The 22,575-nt window shown below is 34.1% G+C and overlaps 1 protein-coding gene across 1 annotated transcript in view; it reads left to right on the forward strand.

Moving 5' to 3' along the window:
- Nucleotides 1-769: 769 nt before the first annotated feature.
- Nucleotides 770-22,575, forward strand: part of LOC148943988 (uncharacterized) — a 64,712-nt gene continuing 42,906 nt past the window's right edge. Inside the window, exons 1-2 of the mRNA XM_089100921.1 lie at nucleotides 770-860; nucleotides 7,590-7,778. Coding sequence (XP_088957047.1) covers nucleotides 843-860; nucleotides 7,590-7,778 — 207 coding nt within the window. The 5' untranslated portion in view covers nucleotides 770-842. The remainder of the gene's footprint in view (nucleotides 861-7,589; nucleotides 7,779-22,575) is intronic.

Here is a 22,575-nt window from a genome sequence, read left to right on the forward strand (position 1 = left end):
TTAACGCTAATGAAATAAAATAAAATTGGATGAAAATATATAGTTTAGAAACAAATTGGGGCTATACATTTGGACATTAGGGGGTAGGGGTAAAGCCTAGCATATATTAAATACGTAACCTAACCCAGGTACCTCCCCCCCTAAACCACAAAAACAACAGTTTAAATATTGTAAACGCGCTAAGAAATCACGCTTTGCAATCCATTTATCAAACAAATACCCGTTTGTCTGGTTTTTCTTTATACATTCTATAACGCTGTGTTTTGCACCAGTACCCCTCAGAAACGGGGATTGAGCAAAGTTACGAAGCTGAAAACAATTTTGTTGTACTTCATTTAAGCAGAAGATCTATTTTGCAAGGTTACACTTTTATAACACTCACTTTTAAAGGTTATCAATGGTAAGGACCCTCTAGATGAAGAAGGAGTGGAGATAGGTACCTAGAAATACCTTCCCGGGACATAATTTAGCCTGTTGACCCATCCCTGAAAGTTTCATTTTCCTAACCTAATCTATTTCCAAGATAGCCAAAAGTAGCTAAAGTAAAATTTGACAGAAAAGACTATTTAAACTTAAACTGTTTTTCAAGAATCTCTTAATTCTGCATTGATTGGTAGCTTAAGGACTCTTAAACAGGTCTTAAACCTGTAGAACAAAGCGACTAGTAGTACTCATAGGCAAACAATGTTGGGCTCATCTCTCATTTGAAGTTTTAGAATTTCTGTTTTCTTTTATGATTCCTGTTTTTCTTAATTTTTTACAGGTAAACTGAACCGGAACAACTTCGGAGCATTATCAATTATTGGTATTTCTATCGTTTATTTGGAAGAGATCCATCAAAAATGAGTGAACAGGGAAAGGTAAAGTCTACATTATCATTCAGTCGTTTCAGACACCTAGTTGGTTTGAGTTGATTGTTCAATTCTCAGATTTTCATGCAAAATCTATCAAATGATCGAACAGGGAAAAAAAAAATAAAAGTTAATTTGTGTTATTATTTCGGATGCTAGAAACGAAATCAACTTGCTTGATTATTAGATTTTGAGATTTTAGTCAGTCCTTAATTTGTTCCTTTAATTTCAAAACAGTTTTGAAAAAATTTTTGTTAAAACCATTCTAGCCCCGCTGTCGCTGGTTATTTGGATTGGAATGGGGTCAATGGTGTGACTGCAAGCTCACTCAGAGTTGAACCAGGTTTAAATTAAAAAAAAGTTCTTTTAACTGAAAGTAATGAGTGACATTAAAACTTAAAACAAACAGAATTTATTCCGTATATGAAAGGGGCTGTCCCCTCATCACCTTGCTCTTTATGCTAAAGTTTGTATTTTTTTTTTAAATAGGTTGTGAGAAAGTCAAACTTTATCGTAAAGAGCGAGGCGTTGAGGAGGAAACAGTCCCATTTCATATACGGAATAATTTCTGCTCGTTTTAAGTTTAATGTCGCTCCTTGCTGTCGGTTAAAAAAAACTTGTTTTTTTCAATTCGATTTCTGAACGTTTTTGAATCAATGCCGGTTTTGATTTTGGCTCACCATACATGAATAATTAAAACGAAATCTGTATATTAATTTTTATTTGGTAAAATTCTACTTTAGCTACTTTTGACTATCTTGGAAAGGGGTTAGGTTAGGAAAATGAAACTTTCAGGGATGGGTCTACAGGCTAAAGTATGTTCTGGGAAGATATTTTGAAGTATCCACCTCCACTCCTTCTCCCTCTAGAGGGTCCTGACCTTTGATGACCTTTAAAAATATGTGAGTTATAGAAGTGAAACCTTGCAAAATAGATCTTCTGCTTAAATGAAGTAAAACAAAATTTTTTTTAGCTTCACAACTTTGCTCAATCCCAATTTATAAGGTTTTAAAGATATGCAAATACATTTCCTAAATTTTGGAAATATACTATTTATTTGTCTTAAAATTCTGCTCCAATAACTGAAATTGCATTTTCAGAGCTAAAGCCAGAGTAAAAGAAACTGATAACTGAAAATTAAGGTAAAATGTTGTTTTGTCAAAATTTCAATGGGTATAGACCTGTCATGTAGAAAAATTTCATGACCCTCTAGAGGGAGAAGAAGTGGAGGTAGGTACTTCAAAATACCTTCCCGGGACATACTTTAGCCTGTAGACCTATCCCTGAAAGTCTCATTTTCCTAACCTAACCCCTTCCCAAGATAGCCAAAAGTAGCTAAAGTAGAATTTTACCTTTTATTTTTTTGGTTAAATGGCTTTCTCGAAAGTTGTTTAATTTTATTTACGAACGTTTTTATTAGTAATAAATCTATATAACTTACGAATTAACTTACGTAACGAACTTCTATATTCATAAATTTTTAATACGTATATTATGGTATTCGTCCCCTAGTGAATACATCGCTCTTCACGGTATAGTTCGAATTTTGTTTTAATTCTTTAAAAATGACCCCTTATTCACAAAGGCCGTTAATTAGAATAAATAGCTCTTATGAAAGTACTAAAACATTAGCGTAAAGAGCAAGGTATTGACTAGGGGCAAGCCCAATCATATAAGTAATAATTTCTGTTCGCTTTAAGTTTTGATGTTGCTCCTTACTTTCAGTTGAAAAATTTGTTTTTTTTAAATTTAATTTCTGATGTTTTTTTAAGTAATGCTTCATAGAAATATCCCTTTCCCCCATAAAAATTCTTCCATGGAAAGATCCTCTGACGTAACCCCCCCCCCTCTACTACCAGAAAACACCCCGCCTGAAAACGTCTGTATATTTCCCAATAGCCAATACTAATGTAAACATTGGGCAAAGTTCCATAACTTGCAGTCCTTCCCCCGGAGACTGGGGGGATTAAGTCATCCTCGAAGATATAGTTATTATATTTTTGACCAAGCTGAACAAAATGGCTATCTCAAAATTTTGATCTGATGACTGGGAAAAAATGAGCGTGGGAGGGGGCCTAGTTGCTTTCCATTTTCTGGTCACTTAAAAAGAGCACTAACAAGTTTTAATTTCTGTTCGAATGAGCCCTCTCGCGACATTTTAGGACTACTGGGTCAATACGATCACCCCTGGGGAAAAGAATAAACAAATACACACATCCGTGACCTTTCTTCTGGCAAAAAATACAAATTTTCACATTTTTGCAGATAGGAACTTGAAACTTCCTTATTAGGGTTATCTGATACGCTGAATCTGATGGTGTGATTTTCATTAATATTCTATTACTTTTAAGGGTGTTTTCCCCTTATATTGAAGATAAGGCAAATTTTCTCAGGCTCATAACTTCAGGGATATAACTATACTGGATAAACCTTATATATTTGAAAGCAAAATAAATTCCATTTCTTCTGACGTATATATTGGTATCAAAATTACGTCTTTTAGAGTTTCGGTTACTATTGAGCAGTTTGTTACCATCTGATGACTGGGAGTTTGAGGTTACTATTACAGTTTGTTACCACGAACTGTTTGAAAATGGGTACCTTGAGAAATATGGGGCGAAAAGACGGAAAGCTGGGATGATTTTGGCAATCCAAAAATCATCGAATCAGGAGATCGGTAACGGTGCAACGGCGACCATTGGTCAACATGTAAAAGTTTTTTTTTTGTATGCCTAGCAGATTACCCGGTCACTATTGGACTATGGGGTTTGCTCTACTAACTTTAACTAATCAAATTTGGATTTTTAGATTTCCTTTTAAAGTTTTATACCTTGGAGTTGATAGATTGCTATCTCATGACTCTTACAGGCAAAAAGCGTTGTCAAATTTGACTAATTTCTTGAGTTTATTTGCGTGGTTCAACGCAACAGCATCAAAATGTGGTGCAGCCCTGGATGGTTCTTAATTTAAGACCACCCAAAGAAAAAGAAGAAAAAAGGTTTTGGTGCATAGAAGACGGCCCAAAGAGAAAAAAATTGTTCTTTTTATGCTGTTGGTACTCTAGTCGTCTTTTTTTTTGGCCAACTTGGCCCGTATAAATTTTCGTATTTTTTTATACAAATTATTTTTTTTAATACAATTGTATTTTTATTCTACCGTCACGCTTTGTCTGCTTTATAAACGCTTAAAAGCTCTAATGCAAGTTCATATGTGCGTGCCTTTTGTCGGTCATGTTTAGTGAGTTATGTTCAGTGAGTCTATTTTTAGTTCAAGGAGCTAAGAAACCAAATTGATCATTAATTTATCTAGGTTCTTCTGCATAAAAACATCATGGATACTAAGCCTAGGATTTGGGCTTTTCAGAAGGAAACGTGCTCAGAAAAAAAAAAACCATACTTCATAATATGCAGAATAATTGTAGTTAACACATTTTAATTTTGGTTTTACTATATTTTAACCCTATCTCTATATAGTGCTCATATGGTGCTAGGTGTTTCCTCTCCCCCTGGACAGTTCCCCGGGAAACTTGTCAACGCAAAAATTCTCCTTGAATCCCCCCTGCAAAACTAGTGAAAAATGATACCATGAGAAACTATTATGTTCTTCATTCCAAAGCCGTATCCAAGGGAGGGGGGGGGGGGTATAAACCACCCCTAATTTTTTTTATCTTATAAATAATTAAGAGAACGCATCTTAAAATTTTTTGAAAGTTTTTTTTTGTCCCTCGACCTGAACAAATTTCTCGAAACGCTCTTGATCCTTTTCAGTATAATAGTCGTTCTTTGAGCAGTAAGCCATTAATTAGCTAATGCTTCCGCTTATGAGCAAGTTAATTTTTGTTTTCCTATTTATGGTGGAGGGGGATTGATTTACTGCGAGGCGATTTTTTTGTACTTTATAAGCTCTTTGTTCATCCCTTTTTTTTAATTGCAATGGGTTGAACCGTATTGTTTGTTCAACTTCCTGTTTGCTTGAAGAATCGTGACCGTAGGGGTATTAGACCTCATAATCTGGGGGGAGGGAATGTATACCAAAAAAGTGTAAAAACATAAAATAAAGATTTATAATGAAGATGTTCTGATTTGTGACAAAGTCACAGTCATCTGTAACTCTGATAACGGACCTTATATATTCCTGGACTTAATAGATAAACAATTTTGTACATCCACTGACTTTGCGTGATTAGCACATAAAGGGTTATTACTTTGAGAGCACTATTTGATGAACTAACCCCTTACCAAAGCAGGTCTCACACAGGTTATTGTAAGCCAATTAAGAAAGGCCAATAATCCTGTATTTTTGAAACCTGAGTGACCCTTTGCTTATCTATGAAAGTTGAAGCCGGTATGTTTGATTTCAAAATGTAATTTTTGATTTACAAGAATCTTACAAGCCGTACTTTTTTCTGAGTGACTTCTCCTAAAAAGGAGTAAAGTATATTGAAAATAGTGGCCTTATTTGAGGAGCTAAGTCACTAAGGCTAGGAATAAGTGAAGATGAAAAGGTGACGTTGGATAATGAAAAGATTGATCAAGTGGGCAGCTCCACATACCTTGGTAGTATTGTTCATGCTAGTATTTTCATAACAGTATGCAGAAAAACAGCGTGCATGTAAATACAAGTTACAAAGTGAAATTCAGGAAATTGCCCCCCCCCCTCCGCCTTCCGTACGCCCCTGCATGACTAAAACCAGAGTTCGAGATATATGAGTACATGATTATAAGAGTAATAATGAGTGTGAGTGGTGGGAGCAGTGAAGATTTTAGAAGTAGAATAGCCAAGGCTCAGGGTGTTTTTTCACAATTAAAAAAAGTTTGGAAGAATAGGAAGATAAGTCTCCAAACCAAGATTAGAATATTAGAAGCCACAGTGATGACAGTAGTCAAATATGGCTCTGAAGCACAGGTACTTCGAAAAGCGGATGAAGATTTGTTAGATGTTTTCCAGCAAGGCCGTATCCATGGGGGGGGGGGGTCACCCGGTTTGAACCCTCCGCTCCCAAAATTTTTGACCGAGTCAAAAATTAGTCGAAAATTAGTAAAACCTTAGTAAAAATTAGTCGAAAACCGATTCAAAAATTAGTACCCCCCCCCCTGAACAAAAATCCTGGATCCGCTCTTGTTTTCCAGAGAAATTACTTAAGGATTGTTCTGGGAACCCTGCTGACTGACCGTATTTCAAACAGTAGGCTGTACAAAAAATGTGGTTCAATACCGCTCTCTAGGGCTATAGTGAAAGAAAGGTTGAGATGGCTAGGGCACGTTGTGCGAATGAAGAATGACAGGTTGCCGAAGATTGTTCTTTTCGGCCACAGTTTATAGAATTATCCAGTAAGTTTATCGCAGATCATTTCTGGTCTTCATTCTCGGTACGAACGAAAAGCTCCTCCCACTTCTTTCTGCATTAGCGGGTTAGTTTGTTTCCGATTGTTACCAACAAAGTTTATTATTCGTAATAGCGGGTTTCCACTTGTTTCCGATTGTTTCGCGTCTGACTTGTTTACCCGTGAAAAGATCTGATGCCGCTTATGTTTCTATCTGCAAAAATGTTCTCTGGAGCACTCGCACCTTGGTCCCGGTTTTTGTAATGGGTGAGATAGGGAAAGATCATACTGGATAATTATATAAACTGTGTTTTCGGCCAACCGTCTAGGGCTAAACGGAAAGCAGGTCGTCCTCGTCTGGGGTGGGAGGATGTCATAAAGAAAGATTTAAAGGAAATGGGAACTTCGTGGGAGGGTGTAAAAAGGGAGGCTTTGAGTAGATTGGTATGGAGGAGCCTGCGTAGATTGTGTTGGCCTGAGACGGCTTGGTGCTGCGGTGAGTGTTTAGTTGAGTTGTTAGTAGTAGTAGTAGTAATTTATCGCAGATCATTTCTGGTCTTCATTCTCGGTACGAACGAAAAGCTCCTCCCACTTCTTTCTGTATTAGCGGGTTAGTTTGTTTCCGATTGTTTCCAACAAAGTGCATTATTCGTAGTAGCGGGTCTCCACTTTTTTTTGATTGTTTCGCGTCTGATGTTTACCCATGAAAAGATCTGATGCCGATTATGTTTCTATCTGCAAAAATCTTCTCTGGATCACTCGCACCTTGGTTCGGGTTTTTATAATGGATGAGATAGGGAAAGATCATACTGGATAATTATATAAACTGTGTTTTCGGCCAACCGTCTAGGGCTAAACGGAAAGCAGGTCGTCCTCGTCTGGGGTGGGAGGATGTCATAAAGAAAGATTTAAAGGAAATGGGAACTTCGTGGGAGGGTGTAAAAAGGGAGGCTTTGAGTAGATTGGTATGGAGGAGCCTGCGTAGATTGTGTTGGCCTGAGACGGCTTGGTGCTGCGGTGTGTTTAGTTGAGTTGTTAGTAGTAGTAATTTTTAAACAAATTGAACTCAGTTGTTTTAAATGGTATTTCAGCTCTTGAATAAATAAACCTAAGGAATTTGCCACATAGGGAGGATTATGTTTCAGGGGGGGGGGGGGGAATTAAATATAAAACATTGAAGTAGGTGAACTATTTGAAACATGTATTAAACTATGGAAAATTTCGTATTAATTCTTGATAAGATAATCGTTGGAGTAATAATAAAGAACAAAGTAATATCTTAATATGAGGGGTTCATAAGTAAAATTTATCGATACTGAAAGTAATTGAGAATTGAATTTTTCCCACTCACAATTGAATAAAACGTATCTTTAAGCTTTTGGATTATTGAGCTTTATAATATTTTTTTTTTTCAGCTAAGCCACCAAGAAGCTGGACAAAGAGGTGGTCAGGCAGCTGCTGCAAAGCTTGGTCGGGAAGGTTATCAGGAGATTGGTCAAAAGGGTGGCCAAGCAAGGGCCCAACAGTTGGGTCACGAAGGTTATCAAGAGATGGGTCAAAAGGGTGGTCAAGCAAGGGCAGAGCAGCTTGGTCATGAAGGATATGTACAAATGGGACAAATGGGAGGGGAGGCAAGAAAGCAGCAAATGTCACCGGAAGATTATGCTGCAATGGGTCAAAAGGGAGGTCTCGCTAGACAACAATAAGCTTGTCAGTTGTTTATAAGACTTTTATGATAATTTTTATGTTTTTAATATAATATATAACGCAATTATTTTGATAAGATAAGATTTATTCTTCATTAGATACACATACAATATTACATGTTATTATTCCCCCAAAGGCTCATTGGGGGAATTGCTTACTCAGAGATGAAAAGCAAAAGAAAATTTAAAATGATCACTTACTCAAATGCGAAGGAGAAGAAAAGGAAATATAGATAAAATGAAAACTATAGAAGAAATAGAATAAATAAACTCAATTAATTAATTAGATTAAATAGACTAAAAAATAGAAATAACAATAAAAAAAATAAAAACATAAATAATAATAAATTCTACGAAGCCAAAGAATTTTTAACAATTTTTTTAAACGAACCGAATGAGTAGCATCCTCGAGCTGATTCAGACAATTTATTCCAAGCAATGACACGCCATTAGAGGATTAAAATCTGACCTTATGCACGGAGTAAATGGAACTTGAACATGATTTATCATATTGCGAAGATTCTAATTATTTTTATCAGAGGTAAAAGATAGCGGAACACTTAAGGGCCGGGGGAGGTCACCATGAAGCTGAGAAAAAGTAAAACATGAACATGAGAGCATATACAGTAACTCAAGATCATTTAATGGGATGGCTAATGAATGATTAGTTTCCTGAATGAGGTGTCTAGCTTTATTGTAAACCTTAGAAAGTGGTTTTAACAGCGAAGGGAAAGTTGACATCCACACAATTGGACAGTAAGAAACGTAAGTTTGGATCAAACAGTGAAAAAGGATTTTCAAAATTGATCCAGGAAAAGTATGTAAGTTTTCTTAAAATACCGGGACTCCTGCATATCTTCATTTGAATAAAATCAGTGTGACTTTTGATTGGTTTTCATGAACAAGAATGCCCAAAAAACGACCATATCGGTCCTTCGATCTATGAATTATTCCATTTGGCTGGTGAATTTCTGATAACTGCATGGGGATAGGCCTGAGAAACGCGCTAAAAAATACAAAAACTGGACTGAAAAATTTAGGGTAAGATAATTATCATCAAGTCCAAAGATCACCCTCTCAAACCCACTTCAAATTTAATCGAAGCTCGGATTCGCAGTTTCCCAAAGTGCCAAGTGTGCTGTCATCAGCAAAACAAACAAGGACATCAGAAGAAGGCGAACCGCTATGGGCAAGGGAAGGCTTAGGATGACAGTCTACAGCAATTAATAAGTTTCTGGTCTTTTACAACATAATAAAGGTCGTTTACATAAATCAAAAATAGCAAAGGCCCTAAAACTGTTCCCTGGGGGACACCAAAATTCACTTGCGAGGGTGACCGGAAAAGTGGATCAACAGAAATTAACCTATCCTTCAAATAAGACTGAAACCAAAAAAATACATTTCCCCTTGTGCCAAAATGAGATATCTTCGATAGAAGAAGTGCATGGGTTGAGGAATCGAAAGCCTTACGAATTTCCAGGAATACAGCAGCCGGAATCAATCCCGAATCTAATGCAGAATGAATAAAATTCAAAAGGGTCATACAGGCATGTTCAGTGGAGTGCTTCATTCGGAAAGCCGATTTAAAATTACAAAGAAAACTTTTAGATTTTAAGAAAGTAAGGAGACGAGAAAGCATAGCCTTTTCAAATATTTACTAAATATTGATAAAACAGAAATTGGTCGATAATTTGCCGGATAATTTCTTCGTCCGCCCTCATACAAAATAATAATCAAAGCGCGCTTGAGAGCCTCCGGAAAAACACCACATTCAAATAAAAGATAAACAAGTTTTGCTAGAGGCAATACTATTGAAGGAAGAATAGATTTTACTAACTTAGTAGAATATGGCCCGGATGAGGACGAGTTTTTCCAGCCATTAACAATTTTAGTAATTTCACTTACTGTTACTGGCTCTAGAAAGATAGACTTAACACAAGATGGCCCGAAGTAAGATCTAAAGTCTGGCTTAGGCCGAGACAAAGTAACTGTAGAAGTAATATTCTTACCAATATTAGCGAAGAATGAAATGAATGCCTCTTGGACATTAAGCTCACCCTCCACAGCTCCATCACCAATGACCAGACTCATAGGTAAAGAGCTAGATTGAGAACCGGGTTTAAACACAGAATTTATTACCTTTCAAGTTTTACGAATATCATTGCCACATGCAGCAAAATTATTTAGATAATACAGAGATTTGGCTTTCCTATACAAGGAATTATATATATTCCGGTAGATCTTGAATTGACAAAGACGAATAGCACCTGCTGAAAGTGTAGCGCATTTATAAGCTCTCCAGAGATTATTCTTCCTTCTCCAGCTTTTGAGAAGTCCGGATGTCATCCATGGGTTTATAGGAACAATCCTTTTAGACCTATGATTAGAAGATGATACTTTACAAATGCTAAGAATAGCCTCTTTTATGGTCCCATAAAAGGACTCAAATAAACAAGAAACATCCTTATCATTATCAAACAAGCTCCACGAATTTTCCGCTAATTTGGACCCAAGAAGAGATAACTCTTTCTCAACAAACCGAACAGAATAGGAATCAAACGCCTGAGCCCGGTTACTCTTCCCCTGTTTAAAGCTGAATCGAGAATATATTGGAAAATGATCGGAGATATCACTAACTAAAATTGAGTTTTCCTTCAAACTGAGCGTAGAGAAGATATTGCCAATCAAAGAAGCTGTAACATTAGTTACTCGTGTGGGGATGAATGTAGATGGTAGAACTCCTGCGGCAAGCATGGTTGAAAGAAAATCAACTGAAGCTGAAGAGTTTGAATCTATCAAATTTATATTAAAGTCACCTATTATGATTAACTAACATGGATGTTTCAGTATAATGTCAAATATTTTCTCAAGATTCCAAAGAAACAACGGAACAGCACTACTAGGAGAACGATAAATATTGCCTATTATTCAATCAATACCATTAGATCTAATTTCTCTAGATTGTGACTCGAAAATACCTTCAAAATTCCTCGATAAGTCATCAAGCAAGCAATAATGGAAATTGCAAGATATATACATGGCAAGACCTCCTTTAGCCATCTTGCAGCTATTTATACGTTCCATTTTATAACCATAGATATCCAATAGCCTTTCATTGCCAGAATCCAAAAACGTCTCTTATAAACCCACAACATCAGGCTGTCCATCCGAAATAATTTGTCTCAAATTATCTATTGACGAGGAGAGACCTGAATGTGAAGCTGAAGTGCTGTCAGAGAATAATTTTCTTTGGTAACCTCCTCCCCTCCCTCCAAATCCGAAACATATTTACTATTACAAATAGGGTTTATATAAATCGGAACTTGATTAGCCTGATCTACAGAATTATTTACTATACTAATTACATAAAAAGGATTGTTTTCATGCTCGCAAAGGCAATTCTCATGGCTTAAAATATTCACAAAAGCAGGTTTTACTTGGAGTCCATTCAAAGTCACCAGATGAACCAAAAAGAAATCTTTACTTAAATTGATTACAAAAGAAAAACCTGTCAAAGAATTCCAAATACATAAATAACTATTTGCCCAGCATGTATTATTGCAATGAACCATTAGCACGGAAAGAGAAACATAAAGGAAAAAAAAATAAACAAGTAAAAATAAAGTAAAAAAATGAAAATTAATGACCTGTAGAAGGCATTTACAAATTAAGAAAAATACTAACAAGTCACACACTAATACATTCATGCAAATAGTTTATTTTACGTATACGAGTTTCACCCGGAACTTTGGCTAGTACTTGCCCATGATCAGACTAAACACTTCTTGGGCCAAAGGTGCTGCAAGCCACGTTTAATAAATCGCGACGCTTTTTATTTAGGTTTTCAGACACAAATACATCTGACTTAACCAACTTACTTTTTGCTGCAAACACTTTTCGAGAAATATCCAAGTTTGAAAATTTTACCGGGATGGGGCTGTTTTCACATTCTCAGCTTGAGTAGCAGGCATACGGAATCGATTAGCCTTTAAGAGGTCCATTTTTTTGGAATCTTGCAAGCCCATTATTTGGGATATCACTTCATTAAGATTATCCATGAATTCCACATTGGGGTTTGGTTTCACACCGTAGAAAATTAGGATTTCAAGTAAGGTATCCTGCTCAAGTTGGTCAACCCTGTCTTCTGTTTTAGAAATTTTATTTTCAAGCAAGTTCACAGCATTATAAAGTCTTTAAAGGATTGTTTCAATTTTTTCAAATTTAGCATTATATTCAGGGGAAATAGAATTATAGACTTCGTTAACAATATCTTCAGTAGTAAGGCATCGTGTACCACTGGATACACATGTACTTACACAAGCCTGAGGCATGGATATGCGTGTAGTTTAACCGGTACATTGGTTTACCACGGGTCAGTCACCTATTACTACGAACGTTACTTGCCTTAGCAGACGGGTTTCTGCAAAGTGTTATGGGCTTCCTTGAAAAAATACCAGTTTAAAAAAAAAATAAACACGTATCCATGATCTTTCTTCTGGCAAAAAAAATACAAATTCCAATTAAACTGGTCAAACGTGTTAATAACCTGTAAGTTATAGTTATCTGATAACTCGTTCAGTATCGCATGTATTATTAGCGGTATCAATGGTATTTCATTTGCGTAAAGCTATCTCCATTTGCCAAAACTTTTATCATTCGCATAAAACTAACTCAATTTGCAAAAGAGGTATTCCATTTGCGTAACTCTGCTCTGAATGTTCTTAATGAGGATATAAATAATATAGAATGACATTGTGACTTGACCTAGCTTTACCTCTCCGATGTGGTCTGTATAATACACAAGTAACGTTTGAAAAGTATTGTCAACTTAAAATAGGATCTAACGTTCCCTTCGATCCCCCATTTCTGAGGGGCAGGGGAGGGTAGGAGAGGGGGAGGGGAGTCAATTTTGGAGATTTCTGATAACAAGTACCATTCATTGCGATCGTAGCTCTATGTTGGCTCGTTTTAAGTACTTCATCTTGTCTATTCATTTGTGTTAAATAAAAATCTTGAATCTGGAAAATGAAAAAATAAGTATTTAAACAAATTGTACGATGTTGCTAATTAAAGAATAGTTGGCTACGCTCAGAATTGTTTGCATGAGGGTTCAGTTAAAGAGGTCTCACTTGCACGAGGGTTCAGATTCATGGGGGTTCACTTGCTTGGGGTTCAGTTACACGGGGATTCAGTTACAATGGAACCCACACAAAAAAATGGGGCACACACAAAAGCCAAAAAATGAAAAAATAAGTATTTAAACAAAATATACGATGCTGCTAATTAAAGAATAGTAGGCTACACTCAGAATTGTTTGCATGAGGATTCAGTTAAAGATGTCTCACGTGCACGAGGGTTCAGATTCATGGGGTTCACTTGCTTGGGGTTCAGTTACACGGGGATTCAGTTACAATGGAACCCACAAAAAAACGATGGGGCACACACAAAAGCCAAATTAGCCCAGTGGCCTATGAGAACTCATGGGTTGCATGGAGGGGTGAGTTGCACGAGGGTTCAGTTAAAGGGGGTACAGTTACACGGGGGTTTAGTTAAATTGGGTTGAGTTGCAGGAGGGTTCAGTAGTACGAGAGTTCAGTAGCACGGGGTTCAGTTGTACAGGGTTTCGGTTATACAGGGGTTCAGTTACATGTAGGGTTCAGTTGCACGAGGGTTCAGTTAGGGGTTCAGTTGCATGGGGGCTCAGTTACATGCGGATTCAGTTACATGGGGATTAGTTAAATGCGGTTGAGTTGCATAGTCTCATTGGAAAAAATTGGAGGTCATACTTAAACAGTTCTATTAAGAGCTATTTTTATGGAAATGTTTCATTTTTGAATTGAAACTATGCTTTTCTGACTGAAGATACACATTTGAATCAGAAAATGTGAAAATGTACACAATTGAAACAGAGAAGTGTGTTTTGACGATATTTTCTATAATTTCGTCTGAAAAATAGGAGTTCACGCTTAAAAAGTTCTATTAAGAGCTATTTTTATGGAAATGGTTCATTTTTGAACCAAAACCACGCCTTTCTGACTGAAAATATACATTATAATCAGAGAATCATGTATTGAAGATATTTCCTATAATTTCGTCTGAAAAATAGTTTACGCTGAAAAAGTTCTATTAAGAGCTATTTTTATGGAAATGGTTCATGTCTTTAGCAAAGTTAGCCATGGCTAGTTGAAACTCTGCATAAATATCTTAATTTTTAGCCTAATTGCATAGGTACTAAAGGAAAATTGAACATCTTTTGTGATGTTGTGTTTTTTAGCAAGAAAATAGGAGGTCTTTATCAAACTTAGCCATAGCTAGTTGAAACTCTGCATAAATATATTCATTTTTTAGCATAATTACGTAGGTACTAAGGGAACATTGAAAATTTTTTCTGATTTTGTGTGTTTTCGCAAGAAAATAGCTGGTCTTTAGCAAACTTAACCATAGCTAGTTGAAACTCTTCATAAGTATATTCTTTTTTTAGCCTAATTGCGTAGGTACGAAGAGAACATTGAACATTTTTTCTGATTTTGTGTGTTTTCACAAGAAAATAGCTGGTCTTTAGCAAACTTAGCCATAGCTAGTTGAAACTGTGCATAAATATCTTCATTTTTAGCCTAATTGCGTAGGTACTAAAGGAACATTGAACATTTTTTCTGATTTTGTGTGTTTTTTGCAAGAAAATAGCTGGTCCTTAGCAAACTTAGCCATAGCTAGTTGAAACTCTACATAAATATCTTCATTTTTAGCCTAATTGCATAAGTACTAAAGGAACATTGAACATTTTTTCTGATTTTGTGTGTTTTCGCAAGAAAATAGCTTGTCTTTAGCAAACTTAGCCATAGCTAGTTGAAACTCTACATAAATATCTTCATTTTTAGCCTAATAGAGTAGGTACTAAAGGAACATTGAACAATTTTTCCGATTTTGTGTTTTCGCAAGAAAATAGCTGGTCTTAAGCAAACTTAGCCATAGCTAGTTGAAACTCTGCATAAATATCTTCTTTTTTAGCCTAATTGCGTAGCTACTAAAAGAACATTTTTGTTGTATCTATTGGTATTAATTTTCCGTTTTTTAGAGTTTCGGTTACTATTGAGCCTTACGTGCCTGAAATCATGAATTAGAATATTTAATTAGCTGTTTGGGTTTTCAGACATAGTTTTTTAGATGTTCATGGGTGTTAGGTTCCTGGAGGGTTTTGTGACTCCTCCCTCCAATGAATTGAGATGGTTTTAGGACTCATACCCCTAGCCATAACTCCATTCAACCTTGAGGGAAGATAAAGAAGTTTGATGAAGTATTTGCCTACTTAACAACTACATTAATAACTTTCAAGATGATAGGACAGTATGACACAGAAGTTATCAGTTACCAAGAGTTCAATTACTCCTCCCCACAAAGACTTCCAGGGGGTTTTATGACTCCTCCCCACAATGAATTCAGATGGTTTTAGGACTCATCCCCCTAGCCATAACTCCATTCAACCTTGAGCGAAGATATAAAAGTTTGATGAATTATTTTTCTACTTAACAACTACATTAATAACTTCCAAGATGATTTGACTGTATGACACAGAATTTATTAGTTTGAAAAAATCATCTTGCGGTGTTATATTTGAATTTGCATTTTTATTATTGTCTATGGAACTCGAAGAAATTGACTGTTATCATTGGATAGTGAACTATAACATGTTTGAGTATGATAAAAGCTTGTGGAGTACTACATTACGTCATATAAACAGACTGGGATTCTACGATAGAGTGACTACGCCACTTAATAATGCTGGTCGGGAACTGAAAAATGTTCAGGAGGAAGTCAGTGAAATTTGCAGCTTTTTCGGGGTTGAAGCGCTCTACGTAAAGGGCAATGTACCTACAGATAAAGTTTTAATTCAAAAGTGTGACCCTAGGATTCCACTTTTCAATCTAGAAGAGATTAAGTGTCCTAAATTTGAAGGGGGTTATCACCGTCCTGAAGACGAGGTTAGGTTCTTCGCACAGTAGATACCTAAGAACATACCTGATCGTGATAAATCCATAAGACATGGTAAAAATTATTCTATATCATGAGACCATCGTTTGTGGATGTTTAAGAGTGAACTCCAAGTACTATTTTTATGTAACCATTTGTTATTGTGTTTTTTTTCTCAAAAAAAATCTGTTAATACGTTTAAGCAATAAATATCTTTAAGCTGAACCCGTCTTTATTCTTTAGAATAGTTCTATTGTAAGCTAGTAACAAACTCTTTCCTGAAGTCACCTCTTGGATACACAATGCAGAAACTTCATTTAAGAAACTATGAAAAAATTGTAAGTAAGTAAGTAACAAATTCTTTCTTAAAGTCAGCTCTTGGATACACAATGCAGAAATTTCATTAAAGAAATTAAGAAAAAATTGTAAATAAGTAACAAATTCTTTCTTGAATTCACCTGCTGGATACTAAGACATTTCGTTCAAGAAAATATGACAAAATTCTAAGTAAGTAACAAACTCTTTATTGTTTACATGACTTAGATACACGATGTATAAATTTAATTCAAGAAATTATGAAAAAATTCTCAGTAAGTAACAATTTCTTTCTTGAAGTCAACTCTTGGATACACAGTACGGAAATTTCATTCAAGAAATTATGAAAATATTTGTAAGTAAGTAACAAACTCTTTATTGATTTCACCTCTTGGATATAGAGTACAGATACTTCATTCAAGAAATTATAAAAAAATCGCAAGTAAGTAAATTTTTTTTCTCTTTATCACAAACAATTTTCACTTAGCTACATGATGTAGAAATTTAATTCAAGAAATTATTAAAAAATTCTCAGTAAGTAACAATTTCTTTCTCGAGGTCAACTCTTGGATACACAATACGGAAATTTCATTCAAGAAATTATGAAAAAATTGTAACTAAGTAGCAAATTCTTTCTTGAATTCACCTGTTGGATAAACAAAAAGACATTTCGTTCAAGAAATTATGACAAAATTCTAAGTACGTAACAAACTCTTTATTGTTTTCACGAGTTAGATATACGATGTAGAAATTAAATTCAAGAAGTTATGAAAAAAATTCTCAGTAAGTAACAATTTCTTTCTTGAATTCAACTCTTGGATACACAATACGGAAATTTCATTCAAGAAATTATGAAAATATTTGTAAGTAATTAACAAACTATTTATTTATTTCACCTCTTGGACATACAGTACAGATACTTACTTAAATAAACCTTGAAAAAAACGCTAGAAAGTAGCTTTTCTCTTCTCTTTGTAATCCATAATTGACAATGACCTTAACGATCCTGAAACTCCGATCAAGCATCTATGAAAAAATTCTCAGCATGTATCCCTTTTTGCATAACTACATACTCATGAATTCACAATACGAAAATGTCATTTAAGAAATTATGAAAAAATAGTAACTAAATGGTAAATTCTTTCTTGAATTCACCTGTTGGATAAACAAAAAGACATTTGTTGAAGAAATTATGACAAAATTCTAAGTAAGTAACAAACTCTTTATTGTTTTCACGAGTTAGATATACGATGTAGAAATTAAATTCAAGAAATTATGAAAAAATTCTCAGTCTAAATAGCAAATTCTTTCTTGAATTCACCTGTTGGATAAACAAAAAGACATTTCGTTCAAGAAATTATGACAAGATTCTAAGTAAGTAACAAACTCTTTATTGTTTTCACGAATTAGATATACGATGTAGAAATTAAATTCAAGAAATTATGAAAAAATTCTCATTAAGTAACAATATCTTTCTTGAAGTCAACTCTAGGATACACAATACGGAAATTTCATTCAAGAAATTATGAAAATATTTGTAAGTAAGTAACAAACTCTTTATTGATTTCACCTCTTGGATATTCAGCACAGATACTTCATTCAATTATGAAAAAATCGCAAGTAAGTAACTTTTTTTTCTCTTTATCACAAACAATTTTCACTTAGCTACATGATGTAGAAATTTTATTCAAGAAATTATTAAAAAATTCCCAGTAAGTAACAATTTCTTTCTTGAAGTCAACTCTTGGATACACAATACGGAAATTACATTCAAGAAATTATGAAAAAATTGTAACTAAGTAGAAAATTCTTTCTTGAATTCACCTGTTGGATTAACACAAATACCTTTCGTTCAAGATATTATGACAAAATTCTAATTAAGTAACAAACTCTCTAATGCTTTCACGATTTAGATATACTATGTAGAAATTAAATTCAAGAAATTATGAAAAAAATTCTCAGTAAGTAACAATTTATTTCTTGAAGTCAACTCTTGGATACACAATACGGAAATTTCATTCAAGAAATGATTAAAATATTTTTAAGTAAGTAGCGAACTCTTTTTTGATTTAACCTATTTTATATACAATACGTGTAATTCATTCAAGAAATTATGATAAAAATGTAAGTTAGTAGCTTTTTTTTTTCTCTTTATCAAAAAAAATGTTCACTTGCCTAACCGATATAGAAAATTTAGAGCTCTAATTTTGGAAAAAATTCTAATGCCGTAACAATTACTTCCCTTATATCTACTGATGGATACGCAATACGGAGATTTCATTCTAGAAATTATGAAAAAATACTAACTAAGTAGCAAATTTTTTCTTGAATTCACTTGTTGGATAAACAAAAAGACATTTCGTTGAAGAAATTATGACAAAATTCTAAGTAAGTAACAAACTCTTTATTGTTTTCACGAGTTAGATATACGATTTAGAAAATAAATTCAAGAAATTATGAAAAAATTCTCAGTCTCAGTAGCAAATTCTTTCTTGAATTCACCTGTTGGATAAACAAAAAGACATTTCGTTCAAGAAATTATGACAAAATTCTAAGTAAGTAGCAAACTCTTTATTGTTTTTACGAGTTAGAAATACGATGTAGAAATTAAATTCAAGAAATTATGAAAAAATTCTCAGTAAGTAACCATTTCTTTCTCGAAGTCAACTCTTGGATACACAATACGGAAATTTCATTCAAGAAATTGTGAAAATATTTGTAAGTAAGTAACAAACTCTTTATTGATTTCACCTCTTGGATATACAGTACAGATACTTCATTCAAGAAATTATGAAAAAATCGTAAGTAAGTAACTTTTTTTTCTCTATCACAAACAATTTTCACTTAGTTACACGATGTAGAAATTTAATTCAAAAAATTATGAAAAAATTCTCAGTAAGTAACAATTTCTTTCTTGAAGTCAACTCTTGGATACACAACACGGAAATTTCATTCAAGAAATTATAAAAATATTTGTAAGTAAGTAACAAGCTCTTTATTGATTTCACCACTTGAATATACAGTACAGATACTTCATTCAAGAAACGTGATTAAACACGTTTTGAAACTACATGCTATTTGCTTGCCTTTCCTTGGCACCTTTCCAAACGAAAGGGGATTCCCCACTGGTTCCTATACATTGCAAAAAAGTGAGCAGTACGAAAACTCCACGTTTTCAGCCAGACTGTTTTTTTAGACAACACCCATTTTTAGGGACCAATCAGAGACAGCGGAGGTTGCTCAATATACAATAACTTGATTGGTGATTGGTTACACACCACGACTGCGCATACATAGTGAGAGACATGCAAAGTCGACATAGCTTTATTTCATTTTTTTAAGGTTAATTTAGACGAGGTTACGTGCGCGCACGTAACCTCGTCTAAATTAACGTAACCTCGTCTAAATTAACGTCGCACTTAACCTCGTTTCTTGAATGAAGTATCTGTACTGTATATTCAAGAGGTGAAATCAATAAAGAGCTTGTTAGTTACTTACAAATATTTTTATAATTTCTTGAATGATATTTCCGTATTGTGTATCCAAGAGTTGACTTCAAGAAAGAAATTGTTACTTACTGAGAATTTTTTCATAATTTCTTGAATTAAATTTCTACATCGTGTAGCTAAGTGAAAATTGTTTGTGATAAAGAGAAAAAAGCGTTACTTACTTGCGATGTTTTCATAATTTCTTGAATGAAGTATATGTACTGTATATCCAAAAGGTGAAATCAATAAAGAGTTTGTTACTTACTTACAAATATTTTCATAATTTCTTGAATGAAATTTCCGTATTGTGTATCCAAGAGTTGACTTCAAGAAAGAAATTGTTACTTACTGAGAATTTTTTCATAATTTCTTGAATTTAATTTCCACATCGTATATCTAACTCGTGAAAACAATAAAGAGTTTGTTACTTACTTAGAATTTTGTCATAATTTCTTGAACGAAATGTCTTTTTGTTTATCCAACAGGTGAATTCAAGAAAGAATTTGCTACTTAGTTACAATTTTTTCATAATTTCTTGAATGAAATTTCCGTATTGTGTATCCAAGAGTTGACCTCAAGAAAGAAATTGTTACTTACTGAGAATTTTTTAATAATTTCTTGAATTAAATTTCTACATCATGTAGCTAAGTGAAAATTGTTTGTGATAAAGAGAAACAAAGTTACTTACTTTGGAATTTTTCATAATTTCTTGAATGAAGTACCTGTACTGTATATCAAAGAGTTGAAATCAATAATGATTTTGTTACTTAATTACAAATATTTTCATAATTTCATGAATGAAATTTCCGTATTGCGCATCCGAGAGTTGACTACAAGAAAGAAATTGTTACTTAATGACAATTTTTTCATAATTTCTTAAATTAAATTTCTACATCGTGTATTTAAGTCTTGTAAACAATAAAGAGTTTGTTACTTACTTAGAATTTTGTCATTATTTTTGAACGAAATGTCTTTGTTTATCCAGCAGGTGAATTCAAGAAAGAATTTGCTACTTACTTACAATTTTTTCATAATTTCTTTAATGAAATTTCTGTATTGTGTATCCAAGAGGTGACTTCAAGAAAGAATTTGTTACTTACTTACTTACAATTTTTTCATAGTTTCTTAAATGAAGTTTCTGCATTGTGTATCCAAGAGGTGACTTCAGGAAAGAGTTTGTTACTTGCTTACAATAGAACTATTCTAAAGAATAAAGGCGGGTTCAGCTTAAAGATATTTATTGCTTAAACGTATTAAAAGATTTTTTTTGAGAAAAAAAACACAACAACAAATGGTTAAATAAAAATATTACTTAGAGTTCACTCTTAAACATCAACATACGATGCTCTTATGGTATAGAATAATTTTTACCATGTCTTATGGATTTATCATGATCAGGTATGTTCCTAGGTATCCACTGTGCCAAGAACCTAACCTCGTCTTCAGGACGGTGATAACCCCCTTCAAATTTAGGACACTTAATCTCTTCTAGATTGAAAAGTGGAATCCTAGGGTCACACTTTTAAATTAAAACTTTATCTGTAGGTCCATTGCCCTTTACGTAGAGCGCTTCAACCCCGAAAAAGCTGCAAATTTCACTGACTTCCTCCTGAACATTTCTCAGTTCCCGACCAGCATTATTAAGTGGCGTAGTCACTCTATCGTAGAATCCCAGTCTGTTTATATGACGTAGCTTAGTACTCCCCAATCTTTTATCATACTCAAACATAGTATATTTCAATATCCAATGATAACAGTCAATTTCTTCGAGTTCCATAGAAAATAATAAAAATGCAAATACAAATATAACACCAAAAGATTATTTTTTCAAACCTATACATTCTGTGTCATACAGTCCTATCATCTTGGTAGTTATTAATGTAGTGTTTAAGTATAAAAATACTTCATGAAACCCTTATATCTTCGCTCAAGTATGGATGGAGTTATGACTAGAGGGATGAGTCCAAAGTTCATCTGAAATCATTGTGTGGAGAAGTCAGAAAACACCACGATGACATTGCGGTGAGGAGTCATTGAAATCTCGGTAACTGATAAATACTTTGTCATACAGTCCTATCATCTTGGAAGCTATTAATGTAGTTGTTAAGTAGAAAAATACTTCATCAAACTTTTATATCTTCGCCCAAGGTTGAATGGAGTTATGGCTAGGGGGATGAGTCCTAAAACCATCTGAATTCCTTGGAGGGAGAAGTCATAAAACCCTCCGGGAACCTAACACCCATAAACATCTCAAAAACTATGTCTGAAAACCCAAACAGCTAATTAAATATTCTAATTCATGATTTCAGGCACGTAAGGCTCAATAGTAACCGAAACTCTAAAAAACGTAAAATTGATACCAATAGATACAACAAAAATGTTCCTTTAGTAGCTACGCAATTAGGCTAAAAATGAAGATATTTATGCAGAGTTTCAACTAGCTATGGCTAAGTTTGCTAAAGACCAGCTATTTTCTTGCGAAAACACACAAAATCAGTAAAAATGTTCAATGTTCCTTTAGTACCTTCGCAATTAGGCTAAAAATGAAGATATTTATGTAGAGTTTCAACTAGCTATGGCTAAGTTTGCTAAAGACCAGCTATTTTCTTGAGAAAACACACAAAATCAGAAAAAATGTTCAATGTTCCTAAAGTACCTACGCAATTATGCTAAAAATGAATATATTTATGTAGAGTTTCACCTAGCTATGGCTAAGTTTGCTAAAGACCAGCTATTTTCTTTCAAAAAACACACAAAATCAGAAAAATGTTTAATGTTTCTTTAGTACCTTCGCAATTAGACTAAAAATGAAGATATTTATGCAGAGTTTCAACTAGCTATGGCTAAGTTTGCTAAAGACCAGCTATTTTCTTGCGAAAACACACAAAATCAGAAAAAATGTTCAATGTTCTTTTCGTACCTAC

Source organism: Artemia sp. Qi Xiang Cuo, chromosome 15 (genome assembly GCF_049724085.1).
Source record: "Artemia sp. Qi Xiang Cuo chromosome 15, ASM4972408v1, whole genome shotgun sequence".
In the NCBI taxonomy this organism is placed as follows: domain Eukaryota; kingdom Metazoa; phylum Arthropoda; class Branchiopoda; order Anostraca; family Artemiidae; genus Artemia; species Artemia sp. Qi Xiang Cuo.